This window comes from Lolium perenne, chromosome 6 (assembly GCF_019359855.2).
Source record: "Lolium perenne isolate Kyuss_39 chromosome 6, Kyuss_2.0, whole genome shotgun sequence".
Classification (NCBI taxonomy): domain Eukaryota; kingdom Viridiplantae; phylum Streptophyta; class Magnoliopsida; order Poales; family Poaceae; genus Lolium; species Lolium perenne.
Window position 1 is genome coordinate 267193801 of NC_067249.2, and position 10818 is coordinate 267204618.

The 10818-nt window shown below is 43.6% G+C and overlaps 1 protein-coding gene across 1 annotated transcript; it reads left to right on the top strand.

The window, feature by feature from the left end:
• The first annotated feature begins 5720 nt into the window (after positions 1 to 5720).
• On the top strand, positions 5721 to 10229 carry LOC127309882 (uncharacterized). The gene is made up of 3 exons (XM_051340594.1): positions 5721 to 8924; positions 8986 to 9091; positions 9529 to 10229. The coding sequence occupies exons 1-3, from the start codon at positions 5721 to 5723 to the stop codon at positions 10227 to 10229; spliced, it is 4011 nt and encodes a 1336-aa protein (XP_051196554.1).
• Positions 10230 to 10818: the final 589 nt, after the last annotated feature.

The following is a 10818-nucleotide window of genomic DNA, read 5'->3' on the forward strand; positions in this document are numbered from 1 at the left end:
TCCCCCCTTCCATGTGGGGGGGGGGGGGTGGCCGGCCCCCTTGGTGGAGACCAAGGTGGACTCCCCCCTCCTAGGGTTGGCCGGCCATGGGAGGTGGAGTCCCTTCGGGACTCCTCCTTCCTTAGTGATTTCTTCCGGACTTTTCTAGAACCTTCTAGAACCTTTCGTAGAATCTTCCGGATCATTTTAAATCTTATAAAATGACTTCCTATTTATGAATCTTATTCTCCGGACCATTCCGGAACTCCTCGTGATGTCCGGGATCCCATCCGGGACTTCGAACAAAACTTCGTACTCCATTCCATATTCAAGTTCTACCATTTCAACATCAAACCTTAAGTGTATCACCCTACAGTTCGCGAACTATGCGGACATGGTTGAGTACTCTCTCCGACCAATAACCAATAGCGGGATCTGGAGATCCATAATGGCTCCCACATATTCAACGATGACTTCAGTGATCGAATGAACCATTCACATACGATACCAATTCCCTTTGTCACGCGATATTTTACTTGTCCGAGGTTTGATCATCGGTATCACTCTATACCTTGTTCAACCTCGTCTCCTGACAAGTACTCTTTACTCGTACCGTGGTATGTGGTCTCTTATGAACTTATTCATATGCTTGCAAGACATTAGACGACATTCCACCGAGAGGGCCCAGAGTATATCTATCCGTCATCGGGATGGACAAATCCCACTGTTGATCCATATGCCTCAACTCATACTTTCCGGATACTTAATCCCACCTTTATAACCACCCATTTACGCAGTGGCGTTTGATGTAATCAAAGTACCTTTCCGGTATAAGTGATTTACATGATCTCATGGTCATAAGGACTATGTAACTATGTATCGAAAGCTTATAGCAAATAACTTAATGACGTGATCTTATGCTACGCTTAATTGGGTGTGTCCATTACATCATTCATACAATGATATAACCTTGTTATTAATAACCTCCAATGTTCATGATTATGAAACTAATCATCCATTAATCAACAAGCTAGTTAAGAGGCATACTAGGGACTCTTTGTTGTTTACATATCACACATGTATCAATGTTTCAGTTAATACAATTATAGCATGGTATATAAATATTTATCATAAACATAAAGATATATAATAACCACTTTTATTATTGCCTCTTGGGCATATCTCCAACAAGAAGTCCTAATGCTAGTGCTATAAATTTGGCCTTTACAAAACATATTACAAATGCTCTCATAAAAGCTAGAGAAGAGAAACTAAAACTTGAAACTTCTATTCCTAGGAAGTTAGAAGATGGTTGGGAGCCCATCATTAAGATTAAGGTCAATGATTTTGATTGTAATGCTTTATGTGATCTTGGTGCAAGTATTTCTGTTATGCCTAAGAAAATCTATAATATGCTTGACTTGCCACCATTGAAAAATTGTTATTTGGATGTTAATCTTGCTGATAATTCTACAAAGAAACCTTTGGGGAGGATTGATAATGTTCGCATTACGGTTAACAATAACCTTGTCCCCGTTGATTTTGTTGTCTTGGATATTGAATGCAATGCATCTTGTCCCATTATTTTGGGAAGACCTTTTCTTCGAACTGTTGGTGCTATTATTGATATGAAGGAAGGTAATATTAAATATCAATTTCCTCTCAAGAAAGGTATGGAACACTTCCCTAGAAAGAAATGAAGTTACCATTTGATTCTATTATTAGAACAAATTATGATTTTGATGCTTCATCTCTTGATATTACTTGATTCACACTTTCTGCGCCTAGCTGAAAGGCGTTAAAGAAAAGCGCTTACGGGAGACAACCCATGATTTTACTTCTGCACTTTTATTTTATATTTGAGTCTTGGAAGTTGTTACTACTGTAGCAACCTCTCCTTATCTTTATTTTATTGCATTTTTGTGCCAAGTAAAGTATTTGATAGTAAGGTTCATACTACATTTGGATTACTGCACAGAAACAGATTTCTTGCTGTCACGAATTTGAGTAGTATTCTCTGTAGGTAACTCAGAAAAATCTGCCAATTTACGTGAGTGATCCTCAGATATGTACGCAACTTTCATTCAATTTGAGCATTTTCATATGAGCAAGTTTAGTGCCCCAGAAAAATTCATCTTTACAGACTGTTCTGTTTTGACAGATTCTGCCTTTTATTTCGCATTGCCTGTTTTGCTATGTTTGATGGATTTCTTTGTTCCATTAACTTTCAGTAGCTTTGTGCAATGTCCAGAAGTGTTAAGAATGATTATGTCACTTCTGAACATGTGAATTTTTGATTATGCACTAACTCTCTAATGAGTTTGTTTTGAGTTTGGTGTGGAGGAAGTTTTCAAGGATCAAGAGAGGAGAATGATACAATATGATCAAGGAGAGTGAAAGCTCTAAGCTTGGGGATGCCCACGTTGTTCATCCCTGCATATTTCAAGAAGACTCAAGCATCTAAGCTTGGGGATGCCCAAGGCATCCCCTTCTTCATCGATAAACTATCAGGTCACCTCTAGTGAAACTATATTTTTATTCCATCACATCTTATATGCTTTACTTGGAGCGTCTCTATGTTCTTGTTTTTGTTTTGTTTGAATAAAATTGGATCCTAGCATTCATTGTGTGGGAGAGAGACACGCTCCGCTGTTGCATATGAACACATATGTTCTTAGCTTTATTCTTAATGTTCATGGCGAAGGTTGAAACTGCTTCATTAATTGTTATATGGTTGGAAACAGAAAATGCTACATGTGGTGATTGGTATAATGTCTTGAATAATTTGATACTTGGCAATTGTTGTGCTCATGTTTAAGCTCTTGCATCATATACTTTGCACCTATTATTGAAGAAATACCGTAGAGCTTGTTGAAATTTGGTTTGCATGATTGGTCTCTCTAAAGTCTAGATATTTTCTGGTGAGGGTTTGAACAACAAGGAAAACAGTGTAGAGTCTTATAATGCTTGCAATATGTTCTTATGTAAGTTTTGCTGTACCGGTTCATACTTGTGTTTGCTTCAAACAACCTTGCTAGCCTAAGCCTTGTATTGAGAGGGAATACTTCTCGTGCATCCAAAATCCTTGAGCCAAAAACTATGCCATTTGTGTCCACCATACCTACCTATTGCATGGTATTTTCTACCATTCCAAAGTAAATTGCTTGAGTGCTACCTTTAAAATTCCATTCTTTGTCTTTGCAATATATAGCTCATGGGAAAAATAGCTTAAAAACTAGTGGTATTGAATATGTACTTATGTATCTTATTTCTTAATAAGTTGCTTGTTGAGCGGTAACCACGTTCCTGGGGACGCCATCAACTATTTCACCTTGTTGAATATCATGTGAGTTGCTATGCATGTTCGTCTTGTCTGAAGTAAGGGAGATTTATCATGAGTTGAATGGTTTGAGCATGCATATTGTTAGAGAAGAACATTGGGCCGCTAACTAAAGCCATGATCCATGGTGGAAGTTTCAGTTTGGACAACAATCCTCAATCTCTTATGAGAATATTATCTGTTGTTGAATGCTTATGCATTAAAGAGGAGTCCATTATCTATTGTCTATGTTGTCCCGGTATGGATGTCTAAGTTGAGAATAATCAAAAGCGAGAAATCCAATGCGTGCTTTCTCCTTAGACCTTTGTACAGGCAGCATAGAGGTACCCCTTTGTGATACTTGGTTAAAACATATGTTATGCAATGATAATCCATGTAATCCAAGCTAATTAGGACAAGGTGCGGGCACTATTGATATACTATGCATGAGGCTTGCAACTTATAAGATATCTTATACATAACACATATGCTTTATTACTACCGTTGACAAAATTGTTTCTTGTTTTCAAAATAAAAAGCTCTAGCACAAATATAGCAATCCCTGCTTCCCTCTGCGAAGGGCCATTCTTTTACTTATTGTTGAGTCAGTTTACCTACTTCTTTCTATCTTAGAAGCAAAAAACTTGTGTCAACTGTGTGCATTAATTCTTACATGTTTACCTATTGCACTTGTTATATTGCTTTATGTTGACAACTATCCATGAGATATACATGTTACAAATTGAAAGGAATTGCTGAAACTTAAATCTTCCTTTGTGTTGCTTCAATGCCTTTACTTTGAATCTATTGCTTTATGAGTTAACTCTTATGCAAGTCTTATTGATACTTGTCTTGAAAGTACTATTCATGAAAAGTCTTTGCTATATGATTCAGTTGTTTAAGCATTGTCTTTACCATTGCTTCGAATCACTTCATTCATTACATATGCTTACAATAGTATTGATCAAGATTATGATAGCATGTCACTTCAGAAATTATCTTTGTTATCGTTTACCTACTCGAGGACGAGTAGGAACTAAGCTTGGGGATGCTGATACGTCTCCAACGTATCTATAATTTCTTATGTTCCATGCTACTTTTATGATGATACTCACATGTTTTATACACACTTTATGTCATATTTATGCATTTTCCGGCACTAACCTATTGACAAGATGCCGAAGAGCCAGTTGTTGTTTTCTGCTGTTTTTGGTTTCAGAAATCCTACAAAGTAAATATTCTCGGAATTGGACGAAATCAACGCCCAGGGGCATATTTTTCCACGAAGCTTCCAGAAGACCGAAAGGATCACGAAGTGGGGCGACGAGGTGCCGCCACGCCAGGGCCACGCGGCCAGGCTAGGGCCCGCGCCGCCCTGTTGTGTGGGCCGCTCGTGACGCCCCCTGACCTACCCTTCCGCCTACTTAAAGCCTTCATCACGAATACCCCAGTACCGAGAGCCACGATACGGAAAACCTTCCAGAGACGCCGCCGCCGCCAATCCCATCTCGGGGGATTCAGGAGATCGCCTCCGGCACCCTGCCGGAGAGGGGAATCATCTCCCGGAGGACTCTTCATCGCCATGATCGCCTCCGGATTGATGTGTGAGTAGTTCACCCCTGGACTATGGGTCCATAGTAGTAGCTAGATGATCGTCTTCTCCTCATTGTGCTATCATTGTTGGATCTTGTGAGCTGCCTAACATGATCAAGATCATCTATCTGTAATGCTACATGTTGCGTTTGTTGGGATCCGATGAATATGGAATACTATGCTATGTTGATTATCAATCTATCATATATGTGTTGTTTAAGATCTTGGATGCTCTCCGTTGCTAGTAGAGGCTCTGGCCAAGTTGATACTTGTAACTCCAAGAGGGAGTATTTATGCTCGATAGTGGGTTCATGCCTCCATTTAATCTGGGACAGTGACAGAAAGTTCTAAGGTTGTGGATGTGTTGTTGCCACTAGGGATAAAACATCAATGCTTTGTCTAAGGATATTTGTGTTGATTTGTTATGTGGGGAAACACTTATACAAGGAAATCTATCGCTGGTGGCTAAAGCATAGCAGTATAATATAAAGATATCACGTCAGATTCAGAGTTAGTTTGGAAAGAGTCAGAGAGTCTGAAGCTAGTACGTGTGTGTTTAGGAGTTCAAGATGTCTTTGAGTCGAGTCCTGCTAGATAGGAATACTATATAAACATAGGGATTGTAATCTTTTGAATCAGGCAATAAGAAATCTACTTCTCATCTCGTTTCTCCTCTCTCACCCCCAATACCCAAAAACGTGTGCGCCGTCTTGGCGACACGGCGACCAAACCCAGAGGACGGAAGCCGACAAAGGAGCGGCCACCGACCTCGCACAGCTACCCGTTACGCTCGTTATCGCGAGGACGTAACAACTTGGTATCAGATTCCATGGTTTCTGATTCTGAGAAAGACGCTTCCAAGCAGGACAATGTCGAGCAGCAGCTTGGGCTGCTTCTCCAAAGGCTCACAGCGATCGAACAAGGGCAGCAGGAATCCCTTGCGCATCAGCGGAGCAACCACGAATTTCAGAAGGATGTCACGCAGAGCATAGCTGACCTAAATCGAAACATGGTGATTACCACGACCCGCCTCACCACGCTGGAGAACGCAAAGGGATTGCCACCATCGCCTGCCGATCTGGGCGCGTCCGCGTCCGCATCGCTAGCTACTGGGATGGCGCGTCTTGGAGGCCCAGGATTACTTCCTATGCAGAAGCCGCCAGAGCAAACCAGTCTGGACAGCCCCTCTAATCTGATTAAATCACCTGTCGGGAGTGGAGTTCCCCGTTACTATAAACTGGATTTTCCGTTATTTGATGGCAAAAGTGATCCCCTCTCTTGGATAAATCGGTGTGAACAATTTTTTCGCGGTCAGCGCACAGCGGATACGGATAAGGTCTGGCTTGCGACGTACCATCTCACCGGGGTGGCGCAAGAGTGGTATTATCAGCGTGAGCGCAACCATGGGGTGCCGCAGTGGGATGAATTTCCGGAATTGTGCCATCTACGATTCGGGCCACCCATACGCAGCAATCCGCTTGGAGAGATCAAGCAACTTGTCCAGACGACTACCGTTGAGGCATATCAAGAGAAATTTGCCACGCTCTTGTGCCGCACGGATGCCCTCGCCGAGCCACACCAAGTACAACTATTCGTCGCTGGACTATCGGAGGATGTTCGGTACGATGTTGAAATTTTGAAACCAACCAGCTTGGAATTGGCCATGAGTTTGGCACGTGCGTACGAGAAGAAACACAATCGAGTTCGGAGCAACTCTCGCATCCCTAGCCGCTTTATTGTGCCAAGCCGTCAGCAGGGCGCACTTGCCCCACGTTCAAACACCAATGTGACACAGCTGACAGGTCAAGATGTGACGCCACCTCGTACTTTCCGCAAACTTACGCCTGCCGAGATGGCAGAGCGCAGGCGCCAAGGTCTTTGTTTTAACTGCGATGAAAAATATGTCCGCGGGCATCATTGCAGCCACCTGTTTTATATTGAATATGATAATGAAGCAGCCGACGATGAGGACAGTTGGCAGAGAGCAGAGGAGAGCACAGAACCAGTAATTTCATTGTATGCTGTCACAGGAATCACTTCAGGGGAGACCATGCGTTTAGCAGTGGAGATCCATGGATGCCGTCTGATAGCACTTGTTGATTCTGGATCAACCCACAATTTCATAAATGAGGACGTGGTGCAACGTCTTGACTTACCAGTCCAACCAGCGCATGATGGGCTTAAGGTGATGGTGGCCAATGGGGACAGACTCACTAGCAAGGGCATTTGCCGCACACTGGGACTCAGCATAGGCAATGTAAAATTTGACGTGGACTGTTATGCACTATCCTTAGGAGGGTTTGACGTTATTTTGGGGACCCAATGGCTTCGTGCTCTCGGTCCGATCCTATGGGATTTTGAGAAGCTCACCATGTCATTTTGGTTTGGAGACCGACTGGTCCGCTTCCACGGTTCACGAAGTGCAGGAGCAACATTGCATACCATCACAAGCACCGGTCCTGATCTACTTTTGAGTCTCCTAGCTGATTATGAAGATCTCTTTGTGCCCCCGACAGGACTCCCCCCTAAGCGTTTTCAGGATCACCGGATACGCCTTCATGTTGGCTCCACACCTGTCGTAGTGCGGCCTTACAGGTACCCGCAAATACAGAAGGATGAGATTGAGAGGCAGTGTGCCGAGATGTCAGCACAAGGGATTATTCAACCAAGTAATTCCGCATTTTCATCTCCGGTGTTGCTTGTGCCGAAGCATGATAAAACATCACGGTTTTGCGTGGATTTTCGGGCACTCAATGCACAAACTATTAAGGATAAGTTTCCAATTCCTGTGGTAGATGAACTTCTTGATGAGCTTAAAGGGTCACGCTTTTTCACTAAATTAGATCTTCGCTCCGGGTACCATCAGGTGCGGATGCATAGTGATGATGTTGCTAAGACTGCGTTTCGGACACATCATGGCCACTTTGAATTCCTTGTCATGCCATTTGGACTAACAAATGCACCGGCGACCTTCCAGGCCCTTATGAATGATGTCCTTGGTCCTTTCTTACGTCGGTTTGTACTTGTTTTCTTTGATGATATTTTGATTTACAGCATGACTTGGTCTGATCATCTCCGCCATATACGTTTAGTCCTGGAAAAGCTACGCCACCATAAACTTGTCCTCAAGCGATCTAAGTGTTTCTTTGGTGAGTCTACTGTCTCCTACCTTGGCCATGTCATATCAGAAAGTGGAGTTGCCATGGACCACCAGAAGATTCAAGCCGTGGAGAATTGGCCACAACCACGGACCGTTCGTGCAGTGCGAGGGTTTTTAGGGCTCGCTGGATATTACCGTAAATTTATCAAGAACTACGGTACACTTGCTGCCCCACTCACGAAGTTGCTCAAAAAAGAGGCTTTTTGTTGGACAGAGGAGTCCACCAAGGCATTTGTGGCATTAAAGAAAGCTCTATCTACAGCACCGGTGCTCCAATTACCAGATTTTTCTAAGCCATTTTTTGTCGAGTGTGATGCATCTGGGTCTGGTATAGGAGCAGTGCTCCATCAGGGAGAGGGTGCGGTGGCATTCTTTAGCCGTGCCATGGCACCCCGACATATGGGGTTAGCAGCATATGAACGAGAGCTAATTGGATTGGTTCAAGCAGTAAGGCACTGGAGGCCATACCTTTGGGGTAGGGAATTTGTGGTACGGACAGACCACTATAGTCTGAAATTTCTCTTGGATCAGCGTCTCTCCACAATTCCGCAACATCGATGGGTTAGCAAACTCATGGGGTTTGACTTTTCAGTGGAGTACAAGCCTGGACGGATGAATGTGGTGGCAGATGCCTTGTCTCGTTGCTCGGCTGATATAGCTGATGGCGGCTCACTCGCGGCTATCTCCACACCCCAGCTTGATATTTTTGCTGCCCTCCGGCAAGAGGTTGATAATGATACAAACCTATCCAGTCTTCGCGCTAGCATCTTGGATGGAACAAAACCAGAACAATGGTCAGTAGTTGATGGTCTAATCATGTTTGATCAACGTGTGTACGTCCCAGCAACATCTGCACTACTTCCAGCTTTGATGGTAGCAGCCCACACGTCTGGCCATGAAGGGGTTCAGCGTACTTTGCATCGACTGCGTGCAGATTTTCATGTCCCACGTGCTCGGCAGCTGGTGCAAGATTTTGTTCGAGATTGTCAAACTTGTCAACGTAACAAAACAGAGCACCTACATCCCGCGGGACTTCTCCAGTCATTGCCTGTGCCAAAGCAGGTGTGGGATGATATTTCCATGGATTTTATTGAAGGACTTCCGTGCGTCAACGGCAAATCCGTGATTCTTACAGTGGTGGACCGACTTTCTAAGTATGCACATTTTATTCCGTTGGGCCATCCTTACTCAGCCAGCTCGGTTGCACGTGTTTTTTTCGATGAAGTGATTCGACTACATGGAATTCCTTCATCCATTGTTAGTGATTGAGACTCGGTATTTACAAGCAACTTTTGGAAAGAACTATTTAAGCTCTGCAATGTTCAACTCAATATGAGTTCAGCCTTTCATCCTCAATCTGACGGACAGTCGGAAGCAGCTAATAAAGTCATTTCCATGTATTTGAGGTGTCTCACAGGAGACCGTCCCCGTCAATGGTTGCGCTGGTTGCCATGGGCAGAATACTGTTTCAATACAGCTTATCATACCGCACTGAAAGATACTCCATTTAAGTTGGTGTATGGACGTGCTCCCCCGTCCTTGCGGTCGTATGAGAAAGGAGATGCGCGGGTTCCAGCAGTTGAACAAACTCTCCTGGAGCGGGATGAATTTCTGCATGAGGTCCGGGAACGGCTATTGCAGGCACAAGAGCATGCTAAATTATATTATGACAGAAATCATAGAGAAGTGGCGTTTGATGAGGGTGACTGGGTTTGGCTGAGACTGTTGCATCGTCCAGCTGCTTCTGTACCAACTCATCGTACTGGAAAGTTAGCTCCCAAGTTCTATGGACCTTATAAGGTAGTGGCTCGTATTGGCGACGTTGCATACAAACTGGAGTTACCTACTGGGGCAAAGATACATGATGTTTTTCATGTTGGTGTGTTAAAACCTTTCCGTGGGATACCGCCAGATGCTACTCCTTCTCTGCCAACTTTGCTTCATGGCCGAGTATTGCCAAAACCACTGAAGGTTGTGCGCAGCCGGAGAGCAAGAAATGCATGGGAAATTCTTGTACAGTGGGAAGGTCTACCATCAAGTGATGCTACTTGGGAGAGGCTTGCAGATTTCAAGGTCAAGTACCCAGAATTCCAGCTCGAGGACGAGCTGTTTGCGAAGGAGGGGAGAGATGTTATGTGGGGAAACACTTATACAAGGAAATCTATCGCTGGTGGCTAAAGCATAGCAGTATAAAGATATCACGTCAGATTCAGAGTTAGTTTGGAAAGAGTCAGAGTCTGAAGCTAGTACGTGTGTGTTTAGGAGTTCAAGATGTCTTTGAGTCGAGTCCTGCTAGATAGGAATACTATATAAACATAGGGATTGTAATCTTTTGAATCAGGCAATAAGAAATCTACTTCTCATCTCGTTTCTCCTCTCTCACCCCCAATACCCAAAAACGTGTGCGCCGTCTTGGCGACACGGCGACCAAACCCAGAGGACGGAAGTCGACAAAGGAGCGGCCACCGACCTCGCACAGCTACCCGTTACGCTCGTTATCGCGAGGACGTAACATGATTACATTACGCACCATACTTAATGCAATTGTCTGTTGTTTGCAACTTAATACTGGAAGGGGTGCGGATGCTAACCCGAATGTGGACTTTTTAGGCATAGATGCATGCTGGATAGCGGTCTATGTACTTTGTCGTAATGCCCAATTGAATTTCACACTACTCATCATAATATGTATGTGCATTGTCATGCCCTTTTTATTTGTCAATTGCCCAACTGTAATTTGTTCACCCAACATGCTTATTCTTATTGA